General features: G+C 45.7%; 1 protein-coding gene across 1 annotated transcript in view; it reads right to left on the bottom strand.

Moving 5' to 3' along the window:
• Positions 1 to 383: 383 nt before the first annotated feature.
• pgpep1 (pyroglutamyl-peptidase I) overlaps positions 384 to 23,773 on the bottom strand; it is a 48,044-nt gene continuing 24,654 nt past the window's right edge. Inside the window, exons 3-5 of the mRNA XM_072482324.1 lie at positions 13,611 to 13,727; positions 11,617 to 11,849; positions 384 to 9,261 (exon numbers count right to left, since the gene is read on the bottom strand). Coding sequence (XP_072338425.1) covers positions 9,069 to 9,261; positions 11,617 to 11,849; positions 13,611 to 13,727 — 543 coding nt within the window. The 3' untranslated portion in view covers positions 384 to 9,068. The remainder of the gene's footprint in view (positions 9,262 to 11,616; positions 11,850 to 13,610; positions 13,728 to 23,773) is intronic.

The raw sequence follows: 23,773 nt of genomic DNA on the forward strand, positions 1-23,773 counted from the left end.
TTGCACCTGGACTTCTTCAGTGTCATAGAATAGAATCATAGAATTTACAGTGCAGAAAGAGACCATTCTGAGGAGTCACAAATGGTAAACATTGTGCAAACATCCCCACTCCTGACCTTATGTTGTAAGATCATTAATGAAGCAGCAATTGGGCCTACGACATGACCCTGAGGAACTCCTGCAGTGATGTCCCAGGACTGACCTCCAGCAACCGCTTTCCTTTGTGCCAGGTATGATGCCAACCAATGGACAGTTTTCCCCAATTCCCATTGTTTTGCTAGAGCTCCTTGACACCACACTCAATCAAATGCTGCCTTGATGTCAAGGGAAGACAATCTTACCTCAAAGACTTACAAATAAAAGACTTACAAATGCTTGACGTGTTATATTCAAAAATTGATCTTTATTTTCTGAACAGAATCTTCACATTTATCTCTCAAACTAACACATTAGTATTTTTTTTTTTTTTAAATAAGTGTTTCCCTCAAAAACTACTTCCTCTCCTTCCCCCACCCCCAATTCATTTCAGGAGACAAAACCCAAATAATTTCTCAGGGTAAAAGAAGACAGGTTTCCTACATTTTCAGAAGAAGTACACTTTTTATTAGGAATAGCGGAAGTCCCAAGTTGGAGAATTTGGATTATAGTGTGACAGACTGAACTGTTTCCTGATCCTCTCGGGGTCTGTTATAGCGTACAGACAACTGGTGCTGTTGAATGTTACACACATGGAACTCCTCATTGCTGCACATGGCAACATTCCAAATAGCTTACAATTCATCCAGCTCGCTATTCCAGAAAAGAAAAAGCACCTTTTTCTCGGAGAAAGCTTGTTGGATACACAGTTACGACAGCTATTCCACACACAGCAAAGCCCCACAGCTTCACGTTGTACCATGAAACCGGATCTGAAAAGTGGGACCTCTACCAATGCACCGCGCCATCGGCATTGCATTAAGAGCACTAGCTCGGACCAAGAGCTCCTGCAACAGGACAGAAATACACAAACCTGACACCGGAGGCATGACTGCTAATGTGTCAAACTAATTCACAAAAATCTCCCCGCGTTTGAATGGAATGCTTTTACTATTTTGCTAGCATCATCAGAGGAAATCCTCACAATAGCACACTGGACGTTGCTACATGTGGCGCATTAGCTTACAGTCCATTCGGCCCATTGCAATTGTGCTGGTTCCTTGCTTAGAACAGTCCAAAACTAAATTCTGAAGATCTGCTCTTGCACCGTCTCTTCCTCCGTTTCAATCATTTGTTTATTTTTTTCCCACCCGCCTCAACCATTCCCTGTGGCATCGTGTTGTATCCCTCTTTGTCCAGAAATTGCCCCATTCCTGTCGTCTCGCTCTCCATGACAATTTTAAGTTTGTGGTCCCTCATCACTGACCCCCCCACGCCCCACCCCCACCACCACAGGAAAGTTTCTCCCAACAAAACCTTCAACAATAAGTTTTAAACACCCCTCAACTTTCCTCATCCTCCTGTGTTCACAGTATTTCAAGAGTGTCCCATCTCTGACGGAAGGACTTCTCTCCCTGCCACCCCACATTTCTCACGTGGTAATTTATTGATAAGTGCTTGAAAACCATCACAAATCGGTCCAGGTACCATTTCTACCTGTTAACTATAGAGGAATCCATTGCAAAACCAGATAGTAGCACAAAATTAAACTGGCAGAATACACATTATCAAAAATACATGCGAGTGATTTCTGACTAATCTCAGCAACTCAGACATTCACAATCAAATGCCGAAGTTCTGCTGACGCAGGTTCGCCAAAAAGGATTTCTGCCTTTCTCAGTCCTGGAAACTGGTTCAAGCAGATAACATCACTTCCTGGATTGGTTTAGATGATATTGTTGTTATTCGCTCCCAACAATCACCCAAGCAAACTCAAAATGAGCGAGGGTATTGCCTGGCAACACATTGCCAATTTGGACATCCAGCACAAGGTTAGATACAGAGTAAAGCTCCCTCTACACTGTCCGCATCAAACACTCCCAGGACAGGTACAGCACGGGGTTAGATACAGAGTAAAACTCCCTCTACACTGACCCCATCAAACACTCACAGGACAGGTACAGCACAGGGTTAGATACAGAGCAAAGCTCCCTCTGAAATAACCCTATCAAACACTCCCAGGTCAGGTACAGCACGGGGTTAGATACAGAGTAAAGCTCCCTCTACAATAACCCCATCAAACACTCCCAGGACAGGTACAGCACAGGGTTAGATACAGAGTAACGCTCCCCCTACACTGTCCCCATCAAACACTCCGAGGGCAGGTACAGCACGGGTTAGATAGAGTAAAACTCTTGCTATACTATCCCAAACACTCCCAGGGGACAGGTAGAGCACAGAGTTAGATACAGGAGGTACCCACCCCCCAGAAATGCCAAACGCAAGGACTGGACTGCACGGCAACTGACCAGGAAGTTTAAACTTTGGATAGGCAATAACCCGGTAACTGGAAATATCCAATACTCCAATTGAAATTGTAGACTCAGAATGGCTCTGACTCTCTAAGCAGAACAAGCAGAATAGTTCCCCAGGAAAAGTTAGAAAGATTAAAATCTGGATAACTATGGTACTGTGCCTGCCACCAAGACCCACTTACCTTCTCCCTGGCTTCTCAAAGAGATTGTGACCTTCTATAAAAGGGAGACATGACTTTCTTTCCCCCAAAGCTGTTATTGTGCACTAGAAAGCTGTCCTGAGCTGCTGTGCTGCACATTTCTCACCAGGTCCAGAGTGGCCATCTGACCAGGATTGTCAGCCCACAGACGTTCTGGCCCTCTGGAGTAAACTTTCCACTGGCTGATCAATTGCCCTGCCCCGTGAGTTCTACTTCCTGCACCATTGTGACCAGAAATTGCCATATTACGGTCCAACTATGACAAAATTCATCCCCTCCAAGAACCAAAGATACCAGGCTAAGACTGTCATAGATACAGGAACCTTCATGCATCAAAATGACTACGGTTTTTGAATTGGATTTGAAACCCGGTCCTGCAGGGAAAGGATAATGGTAAACCCACTGCAGTGCTTAATCACCTCATGATTTTACAGGCAGAAATGTGGTACTTAAGGCAGGTGATTGGACATCAAGTTGAACGGCAATATTGCTAAGGCTAGTGACCGTTTCTACTGCTCCCTGTGCAGGATCGGAGGTGCAAGCTTAGTCCCCATCTCAACAAGCACTTCCAATATTCGCAAAGACTCATTCAACTGTTGAGATCAGTTTGGTTTGTTTGAAAGAAAATGTCAACCAAACACTAAAACCAATTTACTTAAGGTCAGTTCTACCTGCTCCATTCCTTCACCAAACATGCTTCTTCCTCTGCTACACACGAGACATTCACATAACAAGCTTTATCCTAGCTGAACACCAACACAAGTTGAAGGTTTACCATCACTCCTAGGCTTCATCCAATAGATGGACTCACTTGTTTCTCACAGCAGTACCCACACCTCTATAACATCCAAGTCACCCCTCAAGACTTCAATGCCCCTCCGATATCTAGAGACTATGGCATCAAGGGCAGGCCACCTTTCCTCACCTGATGATCGATCCCTGCCTCAATTCTAACGGAACCTACACTCATTCGCTCTTCCCACTTGTCTATTTTATCAATGTCACTACGGGTAGCTCATGCATGGGCCTTCGTCTAGTCTGTAGCTCCAAACACCTGGGCACTCCAGCCTCCATGTTGCATTGCAACCAATGTCTCGTTACCCCCTGCTGCTCTAATGCCCTTAGCACCTCATCGCTGTGGCATACCTCAAACTTCCCATAAAATCCATGCTTGGCGTCAGCCACTTGATTGACCTCACGAGCCTCGGCACGGTCCTGCACATTGGAGTCTTAATCCTTCAAGCAGGTTTCACAACACTTAAAAATAAATGTTGCTTCCTCCACTACTCTGTGCAAGTGATGGAAACAAATTTCCGGAGCAGCCGTCAAAGTCAGACTACGATGCTTTCCATTCTGTTTTAAGTTGTTTCAATAGAGAAGGTACTGGGGTACCTCAAGAGTTAAAGTAATTTTGAACCTAGTCTAAATTAATGCACGGTCTTAATCCGGCACCCTGGCGTGAACATTTTCACTGCAGAAAGTTGCCCAAATTTCACACGAAATCCAACTTGGATTTATGCAACAGATATTCAAAGCACTTCCATCTACAGAAATGGCTTTGAGGTAGAACCAAATGTTAAGTAGGCAAGTGTGGAGACCGTTTTGTACAAGGCATGATCCCACAAAGCGGCAATGAGTAAACCAATGTCTGTCTGATGCCATTTCCCGAGAAATAATTTATCAGGACACTGGTTGAACGCCTGCTCCTCCCGGAATAGTGCCACCGGATCTTCATCTCCTAAAGTCACAGGAGCAAGAAGATAGGGTCTTGGCTGTACACCTCATCCATGGACCGCACTCACAACAGTGTTGAGGTTCTGCACTGCAATGATAATCCAGATTATGTGCTCAAGAGCTGGAAGTAGAACTCAAACCTAAATCTCCTCACTGTCGCCACTGAGTCGAGCTGAATCCACTCAGGCTTCAGCAGGTAGCACTCTGCCCTCTTACTCAGGAGAGCATTGGTTCAAGTTTCAGTCCAGAGCCTTCAGCACATAATCATGCCCGATACTCCACTTAAATACTGAGGTGCGTGAAACTAAGGGAGGTGCCGTTTTTCTGAAGCGATGCCAAACATCTCTCGGGTGAATGCAAAAAGATTCCAGGATAGAATTGGATGAACAGCATGAGTAATCTCCCTAGCGTCCTCCCTGACATTTATCACGTGTGCGCAAACTGGCCTGATGTCTACGCCTCAAAAATACTTTATTAGCTACAAAGCACTCTGGGGTGTGTCCTGAGATCATGAAAAGTGCTATATAAATTAAAGTTCTTATAACTTTTCTCACAAGAGCCTGGAGTGGAGGTGCCATAGAGGAGCTAGAGGTTGAAGTTAAGTCTCCTGACACATTTCCACCCTCTCTCTTGTGCCATTGCAGATCTGACTTTAACGGCAACATAGTTTATGCAAACTGGAAACAATATTTCAGTGAACGAGAGGTCAATCAATAGAATAAATCCCGAGGGAGATAATGGAAGCAGTTGCTATTGATTCCTTCAAGCACAAGTTCGATTCCTTTCAGGAAATAAGATTTCGGGAGGATTTTGAGACATAACACGAATATAGCGGGCATGGGAAAAGCAGGTGACTTTTGGTCACGGTGGGGGAGGGGGGATTTCTCATGTAATGTCTGGCTCTATTGCAGACAAATTAGAATCAAAATCGACAAGCACAGGACGTGGCCGTTCAACCCTTTGTTCTTGCGCCAGCTCGAGAGTTACCAATTAGTTCCACTCCCCCTACTCTCTTCCCATAGCATTGCGAACATTCCCTTCATATGGGTAGATCCAACTCTTTTGAAAGTTACTATTGAATCTACTTCCACTATCTCTTCAGGCAGTGAATTCTAGGTAGAGATGACAGTACATCAAATCCAGCTGTCCAAAAACTTGAGTTCTCTGAAAACCAATGTTTAAAGAACACCCCATGCATCAATAGGCGCTGCATTGGTGCAGTGCTGCACTTGATTCGTCATTCCTCTTCGCCACTTGTGCACTGGTCTATTCTCATGCTCCGAGTGACCCTCAACTCCACCAGACCCAGCTTGACCGCCCAACCCAACTTCTGGGGCAAGGTCTGAAATGGGACAGCATTGGTCCAGAGGTGGTCGGTTTTGAGACACTACCTCCAAATTGGTAGATTGATGGCCATGGTTAGAGTTGATCACTCAGTTGTTGATTATCACGTGACTCCCTGGGCAGTGAACTAGGTGGACCTTGCATTTCAAAATTCCTATGATCCTAAAAAAGGACAGGGCCCAGGATGCAGAATACTACATGAAGTAGAGTCATCTATGTCACTATGACAAGTGCACCCCACGAGCCAACCAATACATTCCAATGAAAATAACAGTTATTAAATTGACAAATCCATGAATTGACAAATCCATGAATACAGTGCAGTTACTTAAGGCCCAAAACAAGCGAATTACAAAGTTAATATTTTTTTCTTCTCCAGGTACAGAAGAAACACCCTCCATCACCCTTTAAATAATATCCCATTCCTTCCTTTTCAGCTTCTGAGTTTGCTAGAAACGTTCATATGAATACATCTTACTACAGCATAAGTGTGACTGTGTGGGGGGAGGGGAGAATGGAACTTACAAGTCGTTATAAATAGAAAAATTATTAAATCAAGCTTAAAAAACAGACTGAGCTCATTAAGAAGCCTTGCATTTTAAATCTGACAATGTTTTTTTTAAATCAGGAAATGTCGCCTGATGCTTTGTTCTTCGACCCTCATCCATTTCATTAAGCTCCTCAGCTAGACAACTCTCCAAAATCTCTGCACTCTTCCAATTTTGGCCTCCTCGATGTCCCCAGTTTCCTTTGCCCGGCCATCAGTAGCCATTTGGCCCTTAAACTCTGGAATTCCCCCTCCTCCTCAACCCCAAACTACTCCACCTCCCTTTCTTTTAAGATGCCCCTTAAAACCTACTGGTTTCTCTGTGCAGCTCAATGATATATTTTGTCTGCTAAAACTTCCACAAAGCATCCTGGGACCTTTGACTATGTTAAAAAGGTGCTACAAAAATCCAAGTTGCTGGTTTCTAAGTTTAAATGCAGTCCCTTTAATATATATATATATATTCCTACAGTACAGTATTTACATTGCCTAGTATTACAAAATCAGTACGTCAAACTTGCCTTGCCAATCACTCCACTACAATCAAAACCTACTCAAGAACAACTTTCTTGTTAATTCTACGGGCTAACTTTACTGCACACTAGCTTTAGAGACCAAGGTTATGCTTTCAATAGCCGTGGCTCAAAATCCCATCTCTCGTCATCAAGGCTCATCTATCATTGGTTCCAAGAAAGTATAATGGAGCAGGAGCAGATCCATCAGCTAACCCACCAGGGTTTCAGAGACTATCCCAACGATCCATCTCCTCGCCTTAAACATCTAAAATCCACCTTTGCATCATATCTTTCACCAGAAGCTCATCCAACGGTCTCCTGCCTCCACTTATATTGACTTTATAGAATTAGCGAATGATATAGGAGGAGGAGGCTGGTCGGCCCATTGTTCCTGTGCTAGCTCTCTGGGGGAGCGTACTGGTCCCAACTCCTCACTTTGTTCTTCCCCCATAATTTATTCCACAATTATATCACCCTTTGGATAAAAACCAACATAATTCATTATTGTTTCATTACAAGCAAAATGCATCCTCACGCCACAAACCAGCTCGGGATTGTATGCGGCAAGGGAGAAATCTCCAGGAGGGAGCAAATATTAAATTATTTGAGCAGGGTCAGTGGACACATCAGTCAAGGAACAAGCTGACTTGGGAGTCACAAGCCCCCCATCGAATCCTAGCTCTTAATTATGGTGCGGGATGCACACATGGTGAGGACAGGCGCAAAGGGACCAGGTTCCTCCTCTGGTACAAGAGATGCAGTAAGGATAGTGGAACAAAAGTTCCACTGAAGGTCAGAAGGAACCCAAGGACAGAAGGAGGCCATAAGAATAAGTAGCTTATTCAGTTTCAGTCACATTAGTCTCCCCTTAAAACACGTCACAGCAGAACACGTGCTCTCAGTCTAACGGAGGTCTTCAAGAACAGGAGTAGCTCCCCAGAGAACTGCCCGCTGGGGAATGGTGCCTGCAGTGCTCTGCCCCCCTCACAAGGAGATCCCACTGTCAATCATGTTGCAGGTGGCCAATTGCCAAGATTCCCTTGTAATCATTCAAGGGATAGACCGGTTCCTGATATAGTTGAACGGCAAACAGGGGGAGAACAGCACTGAAACCCAATAAGAACCCATCATTAACATGGTCATTGGGGGAGACCCAGATGAAGGGGACCATGACTGTATTAGGGAGGGAAGAGGGCTGGGGTTTTATGAGCTTGCTGTCAACCTCGGGCTCGAAATCCATGGCCATCAATATAACGAAGGTCTCAAAACAGTTTTTAAAAATCTATTAACGAATACTTTTTGTATTCTTTTAACCTACTTTAAAACCATCTAAGCTATGATTAGTTTAGCCCAAACCTTATTAAAAAGAGATACAAAATCTAGTCAAAACTGACTGAAGTACAAAGCAAACATTGCATACGTATGCTGTGAGCACGTGTTCTCTTTGAGTAATGATAATATCTAAGTGCCTAAGTGCATCCAGCCTCGGGGGCTGTGACTTTTTAGCCTCTGGGGTGAAGTTCAGCAGAGTGATCAAAGTTCAGTTTCAGTGACCCATCTGTCTTTTTTACGCCACACATGCCTAAACATCATCTCTCCGAAACAGAACTTTTTTTTTTTTTAAAAAAGAGAGAAAGCAGAGTGTGCAAAAGGAGGAATAAGCAAGCAAGAGAGAAAGAGAGTTATAGAGCGTAAAAAGAAAAAGAAAGTGAGATTTTAAGAGAGCATGTGCGACAGGATCAGTGAGAGAAAAAGCACGCAAACTAAAGATAGTGTGTGCAAGTGACAGAGATGCACGCCACAGGAACAGAGGGAACAAGACAGAAACAGGTAGGGAGAATAAAAGGAAAGTGACAGATTTACCAAAGAACTTGAAAAAATTCAAAAATATAGCCACGAGACCAGGCTCAGATTAAAACAGCTTAACCAGAAAAGCCTCCTTTGAAAACACATTATAAAAAGTTGAACACAGAATTAAATGTATCACAGTGTGTATGTGCACTCATTATACCAGCCCAGGGGCTGGTGTTCTGGAGTTCGCACCGTCTCAGCATTGTGGGGATCCGAGCTTTAAATATGGTGCACGCGCTTCCCCACCCCACCCAAGAAAATGTTACCAAGATACAGGTTCCGGCCCCACTCAATTGCCCCTCCCACACCGGAACAGGTGAATTTTACAATGGCAGCTATGATCGGGGTTCCATCCCACAACAGTTTAGAAAGAAGAAAATCATTTTTGATGTCAGATCTTCTCGCCCTCGCACCAAATCCAGACAGCTCAGTGCCCCAGCTGGCAGTTCATCTTGGCATTGGGACGTTCCAGCACCCCCAGCATTGCTCCGATAATGGTTTGGAGAGCCCGCCCAAGCTGCTCGGCCGTGTACGGCTTCCCCAGAGGGGGAACGTGAATGAAGGCGGATTTTCCATGGCTCAGGTGAAGTGAGGTATAGTACGTAAAATCACAGAGGTATCTGGATGGAGGGAGAGAGAGAGACAAAGTTTATCACAGAATCGGATTAAATTAAAAATCTGCTCAAGTTGGTGGAGGAGGCAGAGACCCGAAACTCTTAAGTACCTGGATCTGCATCTTAAGTGCTGGAAGCTGCAGGGTTATGGGCCTGGAAGGAAGATAGGATTAGAAAGGGCACCCAAGTGTCCTTGAGTTCTCATGGAGAGGATGGGCCAAATGGCCCTCTTCGGTGCTGTGGTTTCAATGGTTCTAATAATTCAGGGCAGAAGGCTATTGCCTCATTGTGCCCATGCTGGCTTTTTGGTCAAGCTATCTGATTAACCCCATTTCCCTGCAAATTTTTCCTTTCCAAGTATTTATTAAATTCCCTTTTTGAACGCGAGTAACTCAGTTTCTACCACCCCTTGAGGCTGTGTATTGCAAATCACAACAACTCGCTAGACACGGCACAGTGGCCGAGGGCGGCACATTAGCACAGTGGTTAGCACTGCTGCCGCCCAGCACCAGGGACCCGGCTTTAATTCCGGCCTTGGGTGACTGTCTGTGTGGAGTGGAGTTTGCACTTTCTCCCCAAGTCTGCGTGGGTTTCCTCCGGGTGCTCCAGTTTCCTCCCACTGTCCACATCTTTTAGGGAAGCAAATCAGCCATTCTTACCTGGTCTGGCCTACGTGTGACTCCAGAGTACAGCAATGTGATTGACTCTTAACTGCGCTCTGAAGTGGTGCAGCAAGCCCCTCAAATCAAGAACGGTTAGGGATGGATGGGCAGCAAGTGGTCGCCTTGCCAACGACACCCACATCCCATGAAAGAATAAAATAAATTCCATCCAAACCCTTCATGATTTTGGGTACTGCTATTCGGTACTGCAATTCGGAGTCTTAGATATTTTTTAAAACCGGATTTCCTTGGGCTTTGTTCGAAGGGGTAATCCCCTCTTGCTAATACTGCTGTAAAGCTCCACTAACTATTAAAAGAATGCAATGTCATGGTGGAGTTTGCACATCGCATGATTGCAGCTAATCCCTACATCGCACGATTGCAGCTAAAAATGGCAAGTTCTTGGGATTCAAATCCCTCTCCCCATCCAGGCATCCAACTGATTCATAAATGGTTAGAGGATTGTTGCCACCCTGTCACATGTTGGATACTTGGCAGCATTATGAAGAAAAAGATGAAATCTGCATTTAACTGGAGTGAACCCTCTTGGCTCTGCTCACAATTTGATATGAAGTAATTTTCTGTATTTTGTTTTTCTTATATAGAGTACCCAATTAATTTTTTCCAATGAAGGGGCAATTTAATGGGGCCAATCCACCTACCCTGCACATCTTTGGGTTGACTGTGCCGCCCGTAGTTTTCTGTATTAACCTTCTCCAATTATATACATTGGAACAATCAGTGCTCAGCCGATCCTTGTATGGCTGAAATCCCAAATTAATCTCCAGGTCATAACTCCAAACTCTAGCACCAGGGAACAGGCTTTGCACCGACTCCTCCCATTTCTTAAACCACCTGTCGCAGAGACCAGAATTAAAATCAGTGCTCAAGGTGCAGTCGAAGAGCATTTTGTGCCACCATGACTTCCTTCGATTTGTATTCTACTCTTTTGGTTAATGCAGTTCAACTTTATGTTGGCTTTGATTGCTTCTACATTGTTTAGGAACATGGGACTATAGGAGGCCATTCAGCCTGTGGTCCTATCCTGCCACTGAATTAGATCAGGGGTTGATCTTCACCTCAACTTCATTGTACACAATAAGCATCAAGTTAACCAAGGTTTCCAGGTATCACTCAACTTAATTTTCTATCTCTATCCAAATCCTCCAGGGCCCTGTTACACCCAAATTTGATAAAGGTCCCATCAGGCACCCCCAAATCTCTCAATACTAACTCTTTAAATTCTGGTCCACTGCTTTATCATCACGGACAACGTTCAGGCATCATGGGCCCAATTTTAACTAAATTAATGGATTTTCGGTTAAAACTAGGCCTCACCTCCCTGCACTCAAGCTCACTCCCTAAATTCAAACCATACCCCACCACCCTGCATTACTCTCCCAAAGGCCAAAAGCCTCCTTAAAGCTCAATCTTTAAACGGGTGTGATCACCTCCCATTACTAAAGCACAGGAGCCAAAAGGTCACTTCAGTCCATCCACCCATAAACCCTTCTGTCCACCTCCGCCGTTCAATGTTGTGCTCCTTAGTTGTCTATTTTTCTTTCCATGCCCAATTTCTACTTTGCCCATCTCCGTCTTGGTAGTTCCTCTGTGTCTATCAGGGAAAGCAAGTGGGACATGTTGCTAAAAGGCCTTCTTCAGAAAGTCCCTGACCATTGCCATGCTGGAGCTCCCTTACCTTCCTGCGTCCTTGGAGACGGAAATGACCACATCCAGTTGCGGGTCAGTGATTTTGTTACACACAATGTCCATGTCGATGATGGACTCGAGACAGTCAGGTCCTCCCTGGACGCAGCAGTGATTGTCTGGGCAGTAGCATCGATTATCCAGCCCTTTGTAACCCTGGTTGTGCCCACATTTCTCCAGTGTCACAGTGGTGGCCATTCCAGAGACTCCAACATGGATAAACAACTAAAAAGAAAAATATTATGAACATTGATAAGAAGTTGACGTGCATGAAAGGATCATCTGGTCCATTTATTCTGGCCCATAAAACAGCTGAAATAACTACCTCCCTCTGCTTTCCCCACCTTCCATCTGCCCTATCCCAACTCTCCCCCACACTTGTATCCACAACGACCCTGCCTCCCTATCAGGGCAGAGGGAACTTAACACTGTGCATCAAGCTCTATTGTACATGCTCTTAGTATGTTTGATAGGACAGCGTTGAGGTGTTTAAAAAACATTTTTTTTTAAAGAGCATCCAATTAATTTTTCCCCAATTAAGGACTAATTTAGCGTGGCCAATCCACCTACTCTGCACATTTTTGGGTTGCAGGGGTGAAACCCACGCAGGCACGGGGAAAATGTGCAAACTCCACCATGACAGTGACCCAGAGCCGGGATCGAACCTGGGACCTTGGCGCCGTGAGGCTGCAGTGCTAACCACTGCGCCACTGTACTGCCCGGCACGGAGGTGTTTTTACCCACCTCTTGCATATCTCTACTTTTCTGTATGGCTCACACTCCCCTTTGCTCCTTGCTCGTGATGAAAGCCTGAACGCAGGGATACACTCCAGGAATTCTTATTGATCCTTAGAAAGGGAATTGAGGCCTTTGTGACTTTGTTGCCTTTGAACAAGGGCAGTGCAAGGTCTAGGCAGAAGGTAATGGGTGGCACGGTAGCAGTGGTTAGCACTGTTGCTTCACAGCGCCAGGGTCCCAGGTTCGATTCCCGCTTGGGTCACTATCTGTGCGGAGTCTGCACGTTCTCCCTGTGTCTGCGGGGATTTCCTCCGGGTGCTCCGGTTTCTTCCCACAATCCCGAAAGATGTGTTTGTTAGATAAATTAGACATTCTGAATTCTCTGTGTACCCAGACAGGCACCGGAATGTGGTGACTAGGGGCTTTTCACAGTAACTTCATTGCAGTGTTAATGCAAGCCTACTTGTGACAATAATAAAGATTATTATTATAATGGGAACCTGGCTACACCGAGATTATGGGGATTAATTCCTGGGATTCAACAATGAAACAGAGGTTTGATCGGATGGCACTCACTTGGAACCAGCTCCAGAACGAGAGATGGTGGAACATTGATTCTGATTAAAGACCAATCAGATTTGTGCAACATGATGGGGAGCTGCTGAAAATTAGTTTACATATTTATATCAAATAGCTGAATTAATGATTTCAATGTTCTTATTGAAATACGCAGATCAGTGAAAGGAAGTTGGCCAGCAGAGCGAACATGAGGGGGAAAGAATGAATGGTAGCCAATTGCACTGTAACAAGTTTCTAAATTTCCAATCAGGTGACACCAGGGATCAATCAGATGCAGATATTGAGCCTCCATAGGCCAACTAGAATGGTGGGATTCACACCCCAAAACCAGACAAAACTGCAAAGACAAATTTGACATGGAAAGTCAGGATAATACAATAATAAGTATTGCTATTGTCTATTTTAATGACAATGGAACTCATGATACAAACTGCAGCAAAGTCTCCCAATAAAAGCAGGGTGACTTCTCCAGTCAAATGCAGAGAAAGGAGGTTAGTAACAGAACACAATGTTAGGCACCTACACTCAATGCAGTCACCTTCAGTAGTTCAATCATGAAGTGTAATTGACAGGAAAATGGCTCAATCACCCCCATTCTGGCCAGGGCTGGTGTGGTTGCTACAGGCCTGCTGATCAAATGATTTGAAGGTGATTATTAATGCACCTAACCTGGGGATTATGACGTTTCCAGAGAGAAGGAATCAAATCCAGGACCTTCTGGTATTCTACTGGAATCTCGTACACATACAGATCCACTTCATCGCCTAGCCCGAGCTTCTGCAACTCCTAAAATACAGTCAGTAGGTAAATGATTGTGGCAGAAGAACATAGGATTAATAGAAACTACTGGCTTTGAAATCTCAGTGATAAAGGCACCCTGAGCATTGATGAGCAGAGCGTCTAGAAAACAATAGCACAAGAGTCTGCAGCCACCCTGTAAAGTCTAGACAAGTTGTGTTTTCCCTTCACTGGTGTTCTTCGGTTTAAATTGTGGACTTGGAGGTTTGCAAAGAGGTATGTTCATGCTGCTGTCATCCGAGTTTTCAAATTCATCCACAATCTCCCCCCTCCCCATCTCTGTAGCCTCCTCCAGCCCTACAACCTTCTGAGATCTTTGTGCTCCTCCCATTCTGGCCTCTTGCTCATCCCCGATTATCATAGTTTCCCTCCCTTGGTCTCGTATCCAACTTTGTGTATTTTCTTTTAAATAGTCTTTCTCAGGCACAAACTCAGCAGAATGCGGTTCAACGCATTACTCTCCCAGAGTACGTCTGTTAACCTCCAATTTCACTGCTGTTTTGCCAAGGATTTTTTAGACAAGCAAAATGTTGTCTATATTTGTAGCAAATTGTTCTATGGTAGAATTTATGTAAAGATTAATTAAACAGAAGATGGATATATTAAGAAAGAAATCTGCAGATTAATAAAATTGCAAAGGAATGAGTGGCCAGATTCTGTACCTAGCGCAGAATGATGGGCTGGGGCTTGCCGAGTGGAAATTTAAAGGATAGCTATCACACGTACCTCCAGGCCAACAAAAAAAATACCCCAACACTTCAAATGCATACAGCAAAAGCCAGGCAGCATGACAGTCCTTAGGCAGAACAGTCTGTGCACTCGGCCACTTAAAATCAGCCTTGGACGGACTTCTGGTGGCGACTATGAGGTGGGCAGTTGCACACTAAGTGTCTCCCGCCTGGGGATTTGGTCTTTTGGGTCCTTTTTGCCGGATTATCAGATGATTTTTGGGAAGAAATCGGTACAGTTCGACAGAAATAGATCCCCTCTGGTGCGTGAGGTCTGGTGGGTACAGCACAAGGCACAGATGAAGCTTTGCCCAATTCTGAAGTCTCTCAGACCTCAAGAGGAGAGGAAATGGCGGAGGTCCCAGTGGCATCGCTGCCCCTTTGGTGGACGACCGAGAACATGTGGACTTGTCAGGAGCATTTAGGAAACAGTGCCAAGCAGTTGCTGAGGATCCGATAAAGGCGGCTGAGGGGGTTGTAACACCTATTCATGCAACCGTGGGCAGGTTGGGAGGTACAGGGCACGACGAATAGGGAGGTGATCCCTGATAACGGCAATTTGATTGTCTCTTTGGAGGCAGAGATGGCATTGCTGGAGGAGGAGCAAAAAGCTTTAAAGGCCAAAGTTGATGACCGGAGAATCGCTCCAGACGACAGAATTGAAGAATCGTTAGGCTGCTGGAGGGCCTGGAAGGTACAAGCGCCACTGATTAAGTTTGTACAATGTTTGGAAAGTTTGTGGGGGAGGGGGGGTCTTCTCGACCCCTCCTGTGTTGGACTGGACCCATTAGTCGCTGAGACAGAAGCCTATATCGGGGTGAGCCACCACAGGTGATCATAGACCGATTCCCATAGTACCTGGATATGGAGTGGGTGCCGGGATGGGTGAAGGGCAGTCGGGAGTGTCGTGGGGAGGGCCATCCCATCAGAATATGTCAGGACGTCGGGACAGCGTTGGCAAGAAGGTGTGGGTTTAATAAGGCTAAAGCAGCGCCCTAAAAGAGCAGTGTGCGTTTTGGGATGGTGTACCCGCTCGTCTCCGGGTTAACTTCAGAAACTATCATTTTGATGCGCCAACGGAAGCGCGCACCAAAATACTAATGACTTTGTTCAGAAACAGATTTGGGGGGGGGGGGGGGGGAAGAACTAAAGTGTTTGAGGACTTCAGTCTTGCTCGCTCATTCTCGAGTACCTCTGTATTCGCACTGTTGTGTGGGATGGTTGTAAAGTGGGGGAGGTGTTGTTCTGTGGCTTGTTGGCGAGGGTTGTATCTGGGTGAATTTGGGGTTGTTTCCTGTTTGGCGAGGGGATTTGGGTGTGGTGCTGTTTTCATCCTATAATGTTCGGTATTAAATTTGGCTGTTTGTTGATCCATTGTGTGAAAGAGTTTGATTTTTACCCTAGGGTTACCCCGCTAGCAGTTCAGCTAGTTAATGGAGTGGGGGAAATGGGGCAGCTGGTTACCTGGGAAGCTTAGTTTTTGTGTGTTTGTTTTTTCGGGGTGGTGGTTTGCTGACGGTGCAGAGGCCCCTGTCTGGTTGGTTACATGGAATGCAAGAGGGTTAACTGGACCAGTCAAAAGGCCCCCGGGTATTTGACACATGTAAATTTTGAAGGCTGATGTGTTTTTCCTACAGGAGACTCATTTGGGAATTTGGGAACAAACCGGACTGAGGAAAGGATGGGTGGGGCAAGAGTTTCACTAAGTTTTGATATTAAGACACAGGGACCACGGTACTGATTAACAAAAGAGTGGCTTTTTCTGCGGTTAACATTATGGTGGACTCAGGAGGGAGATATGTAATAGTTATGTTCTGGACCACAGCTGGACAGGCCGAGCCACTCCAACCCCCAACCCTATGCGGCTGGTTTAGCACAGGGCTAAATCGCTGGCTTTGAAAGCAGACCAAGGCAGGCCAGCAGCACAGTTCAATTCCCGTACCAGCCTCTCCGAATAGTGGCGACTAGGGGGCTTTTCACAGTAACTTCATTGAAGCCTACTTGTGACAATAAGCAATTTTCATTTCAACCCGCAATTTTTGGATGGGTTGACCTTCCCAGAGGTGGAACGGGAAAGGAGGCAGGAGCTGGAGATGCCAATTGGACACGAGGAGGTCATGAACTGTACTTGGTTAATCCAGAGGGGTCAAGCACCAGGTCAGGATGGATTACCTATTGAATTTTATGAGCAGTTCACAGGTCTGCTGGATATGTTCACTGATTCTCTGTCCTGGGGAGTGTTGCCAGCCACACTGGCGCAGGCATTGATCTCTTTGATCTTGAAAAAGGACAAAAATCCCACCAAGTGGGATTTTCTCTTAGCAACTCGTTTAGAGCCAGGCCTGCCGGCAGTGATTTTGGAGGAGCAGACAGGATTGGTTAAGGGCCAGCAGCTGTGAGCCAGCATTAGGAGACTCTTGAATGTAGTGCTGACACCCTGTTCAGTGGCCAAGCCAGAGGAAATTATCTCAATGGACGCGCTAAAAGTGTTTGACCAGGTTGAGTGGGGGCACCTTTGAGATTAAGGGGGAATTTGGTTTTTTGGCAAAATATATAACGTGGGTTAGGCTTTTATATAGGGCCTCCACCATGAGTGTCCATACCAATTCTCTGAGCCCGGGGTACTTTCAACTGAACAGGGGTACGAGGCAGGAGAGTCCACTATCTCAGTTGCTGTTTGCCATAGCAATTGAGACTCTGGCCATTGCGCTGAGATTGTCTTCTAAGTGGAGGGGGATAGAGCAGGGTGGGAGCATAGGGTTTCTATATATGCGGACGATGTAATTATACATTGCGGACCCTCTGTCCAATGTGGGGGAGATTACGGAGGTGCTGAGGACGTTTGGTTCCTTTTCAGGGTACAAGTTAAACTTGGGCAAGAGTGAATTTTTTCTGGTGATCCCCCCCCTCTGGGGAGGGAAGCAGATTTGGGGAGGCTACCGTTTTGTCCGGCCAGGACTAGTTTCTGGTATCTGGGAACTTGGGTGGCCCATGATTGGGCCTTGCTCCCTAAACTTAACTTGGTCAGTCTGGTGGATGGGGTGAAGGCTGATTTGAAGAGCTGGGATGCCCTTCCTTTGACCATGGCAGGAAGAGTACAGATGGTGAAGATGAATATTCTCCTAAGGTTTGTATTTCTGTTCCAGTGTCTCCCAGTCTTTCTTTCCAAGGCTTTTTTTAAGTTAATATCTACTTTTGTTAGGACGTGCAAGACCCCTCGGGTTCGTTGGGCATTTTGCAAAGGGATAGAAAGTCGGGCGGGCTGGCACTACCTAATCTGATGTATTAATGGGCGGCAAACACTGATATATGAACGGGGGTGGTTTATGGATCCGGGCTGTATAAGGGGGTGGAAGGAGGAGGCTTCTTGTATCGAGAGTGTTTGAGGGCTCTTGTTACTGCTCCTCTCCGGTTCTCTCCAGTAAGATTCCCGTTGAGCCCAGAATTTGGAATCAATTCAGGCAGCATTTTAAATTAGGCTCTATGTCGCTATGGGTGCTGATTAGCGGGAACCATGGGTTTGTGCCGTCTGGTCTGGATTCAACACTCAGGACATGAGAGAGACAAGGGTTGGAGAGGTTCAGGGCTTATGTTTCTGAAGTTTTCTGGTCTGGATGAGATTGTGGAGAAGTTTCAGCTCCCGAAAGGGAATGTATTTTGATACTTGCAGGTGCAAGATTTTGTACTCAAGGAGCTTCCTTTGTTTCCCTAGGTGTCAGCGCCTTTGCTTATGGATAGAGTCCTGTCTTTGGACAAGTTAGGAGAGGGAAGGCGACAGAGCAGGCATCGCTGGAAAAAGTAAAGAGGAAGTGGGAGGACGAGCTGGGGTTGATCTTTGGTGCTGGTGGGGGAGTTGAGGCTCTTCATAGGGTCAACTTCACCACCTCCTGCGCTCGGGTGCACTTTTCTTTTAAATTTAGAGTACCCAATTAATCTTTTCCAATTAAGGGACAATTTGGCGTGGCCAATCCACCTAGCCTGCACATCTCTGGGTTGTGGGGGCGAAATTCACATAAACACGGGGAGAGTGTGCAAACTCCACACGGACTGTGACCCAGGGCCGGGATCGAATCTGGGACCTCGGCGCCGCGAGCTGCAATGCTAACCACTGCGCTGCCCCTCATAAGGTGCACTTGATCATGGTGCATAGGAGTTGGTTCTTCTCAGGGGTTGAAGGTAGGGGTGGTGTGCTGTTCTAGGGGGCCGGCGGTGAACCACATGCACACGTTTTGTTCCTGCCCCAGGTTGCTGATTCTGGGCCTTCTCTTTTGAAACAATGTCAGGGATTCTGGTGGAGCCGTGCCCGGCGATGGCCATTTCTGGAGCGTCGGACTTGCCAAGACTGGAGAGGAAGACGGCAGATGTCTTGGCCTTTGCCTCTCTAATAGTCCGAAGGGGAGTCTTGCTCGGGTGGGGGTCCCCGGCACCACCTAATGCTTTGGCTCGGGTGGGGGACCTGGTAGACTTTCTGCACCTGGATATCAAAAAATATGCGATGAAAAGGTCAGTGGCTGGTTTTTACTCAAGGTGGCAACTTTTTAAGCAGCTTGCTACCATCAGCTGATAGGGGGGGATTTGGTCAGTCCAGTAGGGTCTTCTTTGTGGTTTTCAGGGCAGGGGGGGGGGGGGGGGGGAATAGTCTTGGTATGAAACTGGGTTCGATGGGTGGTGTTACGTCGGCGATATGTTTTGTATTTTTGAAATACTGGAAAGTTGGTTTGAATATTTTGTTTATTATAGAATAATATTCTTGAATAAAAATATTTTTAAAAAATAAATAAAATCAGCCGCCATAAAAGGTCCAAACAGTGAAATAATGCAATGGCTCACATTTCAGGACAATGAAAGCCTTCTCAACAACCAGCAGTTCGTCTAGCCATGATGGATTTGCGTTTTGCCTTTTTCTGTCATAACAAGTACCAGGACTTTTTTCCATCTCCTTCTCCCGGGCAATGATGAGCGAGTTCACAGCCACCCTCGCAGGCAGATGGGGAATTTCCTATGTGACCTGGTCTCGGTCTACTAGTTATTTTACAAGTTTGTAGAACAGGTCATTAATAAAAGCAATAGAAAGTACAAGCACAAATACAGCACAGTAATACACCCTCGCCCTTTGAAAAAAGAAATGACCATGTTAAAGGACAGAATCGCAAATTGAAACATTATTAGGTTGAGCAGGTACAATGGGATAGGATGCAGAGATTTAAATATAAAACAAACCAAACCGCTCCCATCACACCCTGCAGGACAATATGACGTTAGGACAGGATTCTGTGGAATAGGAAGTGCTGAATACAACAGCCCCAATATGGGAAAATAAATAAGGTTGTATTTTTAGTAACTGAAGCCCAAAAAGGTTCCTTTTGTTTTGGTCAGATTTGAGGCAAGTAACTAAGGAAATAAATGTCGACAAAACAGTGAAGCAAAACGCAGAACCAACTGTTATGGCTTGAACTGCACCTCGTGTGCAGCATTCGGTTCTGCTCAAACCACTGAGAACTTTTAATCAAGGCCACCAAGGGAACAGCCTCAGTGAATTGGAGGATAAATCAGATTTCATCCTTGCAAGGGTAGAGTGGACCACACAAACGTTAAAGGATACTAAAGGGAATAAAAAGTCTGGAATTTCTATAATAGCAAAATACACTAAAAACGTCCCATCACGCTTTATAGGAGCATTATCCATCAAAATTTGACATTGAACCTCAGGAGGAGATATTCGGATATTAGGAGTTTGAGAGGTTTGAGTCAGGAAATTCCAGAACTTGAAGCCTCAGCAGGTAGAGGCATGGTTGCCAATGGAGGAGCGAGATGGAGGGTGCACAAGAGGCGGGAAAGGGGAGAACAGAAATCTGGGAAGATTGAAGGCCTGGGGAAGGTCATAGACACAAGATGTATTTTTAAATCTGTTCTTGGGATGCAAGAATTGCTAGCACGGCTGCTAGTTTCATTGACCATCTCCAGTGCCTGGAATTTGAAACAGCCGAGTGGTTGATTAACAAGGCTCGCAGGTTTCCCGAGACATAGTGAAGGCGCTGGGTTTTTCCTGACTATCCGACAGTCACTACCCACGGTCACTTTTACTGATCACAATTTCTGTGGAGGAATGAACTAGATATGCAGAGAGTGGGCTGGCTCCTTGATACTTATCTTTGTAACGGAGGTTCTGGATTCTTTATACTGAGCTAGGAGCTTAGTGTGCAATAGCTTTGGGCATTTTCCAACTCCATTATAAAACATAAGGTCAGGTCGAGCAGCTGTGAAGGGGCACAGCATCGATGCTTTTCATCCGCCCCTTCGGTTTGTCCACCCACAAGCTGAGTAACTGTGGAGTGGGGAGGCATCAGGCAAACTCGAGATGGCTCTCCTCCTGGGAGCAGAAGGGAGGAGCTGTCTGCAATGCACTGTCTTCCGTTCATTAATCGACCGATAAACATTCCTGACAGCTTGAAAATGGTTCAGCCAGGTCTGTACATCAGCAGGCAGTATCGAGGAACGCTCTGCGGGGTTTGGGGGGGGGGGGAAAGAGAAAGGATTTTATGGGATAAAGAATGTAAAATAAATTCATTAAGCTGCATCAATTATGCCTAATGGAGGTGCCGTCTTTCAGGTGAGATATTGAACCAAAATCCCATCTGGGCTCTCAAAGTGTACAAAGTCCCGGAGGAATATTGCGAAGAAAAACAAAAGGAACTCTCCCCATGTCCTTGGCTAATATTAATCCCTCAACCAACATCACTGGTGATTATCCCTGTGCAGTTTGTGGGAGTTTGCTATGGACAAATGGCGTTTCTTATATTCCAACAGTGATGACATTCCCCCACCCCCCCCAAAAAAAAAACTCACCTGGTTACAAACACAGTCATGGAAGACACTGTGTTGAATTCAAGTTCTTTCTTTCTCAAGAGTGTAGTAGATGCTTTCTGTGCCAATTTAAAAAAAAAAATTTCGAGTACCCAATTCATTTTTTCCAATTAAAGGGGCAATTTAGCGTGGCCAATCCACCTATCCTGCACATCTTTGGGTTGTGGGGGCGAAACCCACGCAGACACGGGGAGAATGCGCAAACTCCACACGGACAGTGACCCAGAGCCGGGATCGAACCAGAGACCTCGGCGCCGTGAGGCAGCAGTGCTAACCACTGCGCCACCGTACTGGCCTCTTTCTGTGCCAATTTGATTGTTAAGTATAATTTGACCCCAGTTTATCCAATTGCAGGATGAGTGGCTTGAATTCTGAGCCAAGTGGTTGTGATGACGGCAAGTCAATTTTTTTTTTTTTTTTTTTTTGCAGCACTTTAGTTAATTTGTGAAATAATCATGAAAAATATTGCACAAGAAAAATGCAAGTCATGGATCCATGCTGATTGAGGGACAAGTAGACAGTGGTGTTGGCACTTTCTATATTAAAAAAAATCTGATTTGTTTCATGATGCCAGACTGCAAATTTTATTGCCCCCACCCCAGTTGCCTGGGGCTTGGTATAACTGAGTGGTTTGATATGACTCAACCACAATGGTGTCGAACTGAGGTTGGAGACCAGACTGAGTGACGGCAACATCATTTCTTCCCAAAGAGTGAACTGGTTGGGGTTTTGCAACAATCATGTGCATTTTTCATATTCAGTTTTTATTTATTTTGTTAACACTCACACATTGCCAGTGACTTGAACCAGTGCTGTCCGGATCATTTGCCCAGGATTCTGGATAAAGTCCAAAGAATCTTTACAGTGCAGGAGGCAGCCATTCAGCCCACATAGTCTACACCGTCCCTCCAAAAGTGCATTCTACCTAGGCCCACTCCCCCACCCCAACCCTGTAACCCCATGCAATGAGCATGGCCAATTCACCGAACCTGCACAACTTTGGACACCAAGGACTGAAATGTCCACCATGGCCCCCTTCTTCAACAACCACAGGTTCACGCCATCCATAATGGACGCCACCTTTAAGAGATGGAGACAGGATGGGGGAACAATGACAGTTAAGGACTTCTACACAGACGACAGACTAGCGACATTAGAGAAACATTTTTAAAAATAAATTTAAAGTACCCATTTATTTTTCCCCCCCAATTAAGGGGCAATTTAGCGTGGCCAATCCACCTAACCTACACATCTTTGGGTTGTGGGGACGAAACTCGCAGACATGGGGAGAATGTGCAAACGTCACACGGACGACGCGAGAGGAATTGACAGAAAGGCTGTAGCTGTCCAACGGGAATGAACTACTACATTTCCAAAGAAGGTGACTGAACAGGTAGACGAGGGTAGAGCAGTTGATGTGGTGTATATGGATTTCAGCAAAGCGTTTGATAAGGTTCCCCACGGTAGGCTATTGCAAAAAATACGGAGGCTGGGGATTGAGGGTGATTTAGAGATGTGGATCAGAAATTGGCTAGCTGAAAGAAGACAGAGGGTGATGGTTGATGGGAAATGTTCAGAATGGAGTACAGTCACAAGTGGAGTACCACAAGGATCTGTTCTGGGGCCGTTGCTGTTTGTCATTTTTATCAATGACCTAGAGGAAGGCACAGAAGGGTGGGTGAGTAAATTTGCAGATGATACTAAAGTCGGTGGTGTTGTCGATAGTGTGGAAGGATGTAGCAGGTTACAGAGGGATATAGATAAGCTGCAGAGCTGGGCTGAGAGGTGGCAAATGGAGTTTAATGAAGAGAAGTGTGAGGTGATTCACTTTGGAAGGAATAACAGGAATGCGGAATATTTGGCTAATGGAAAAGTTCTTGAAAGTGTGGCTGAGCAGAGGGATCTAGGTTTCCATGTACATAGATCCCTGAAAGTTGTCACCCAGGTTGATAGGGTTGTGAAGAAGGCCTATGGAGTGTTGGCCTTTATTGGTAGAGGGATTGAGTTCCGGAGTCGGGAGGTCATGTTGCAGCTGTACAGAACTCTGGTCCGGCCGCATTTGGAGTATTGCGTACAGTTCTGGTCACCGCATTATAGGAAGGACGTGGAGGCTTTGGAGCGGGTGCAGAGGAGATTTACCAGGATGTTGCCTGGTATGGAGGGAAAATCTTATGAGGAAAGGCTGACGGACTTGAGGTTGTTTTCGTTGGAGAGAAGAAGGTTAAGAGGAGACTTAATAGAGGCATACAAAATGATCAGGGGGTTGGATAGGGTGGACAGTGAGAGCCTTCTCCCGCGGATGGATATGGCTGACACGAGGGGACATAACTTTAAACTGAGGGGTAATAGATATAGGACAGAGGTCAGAGGTAGGTTCTTTACGCAAAGAGTAGTGAGGCCGTGGAATGCCCTACCTGCTACAGTAGTGAACTCGCCAACATT

This window comes from Scyliorhinus torazame, chromosome 18 (genome assembly GCF_047496885.1).
Source record: "Scyliorhinus torazame isolate Kashiwa2021f chromosome 18, sScyTor2.1, whole genome shotgun sequence".
Lineage (NCBI taxonomy): Eukaryota > Metazoa > Chordata > Chondrichthyes > Carcharhiniformes > Scyliorhinidae > Scyliorhinus > Scyliorhinus torazame.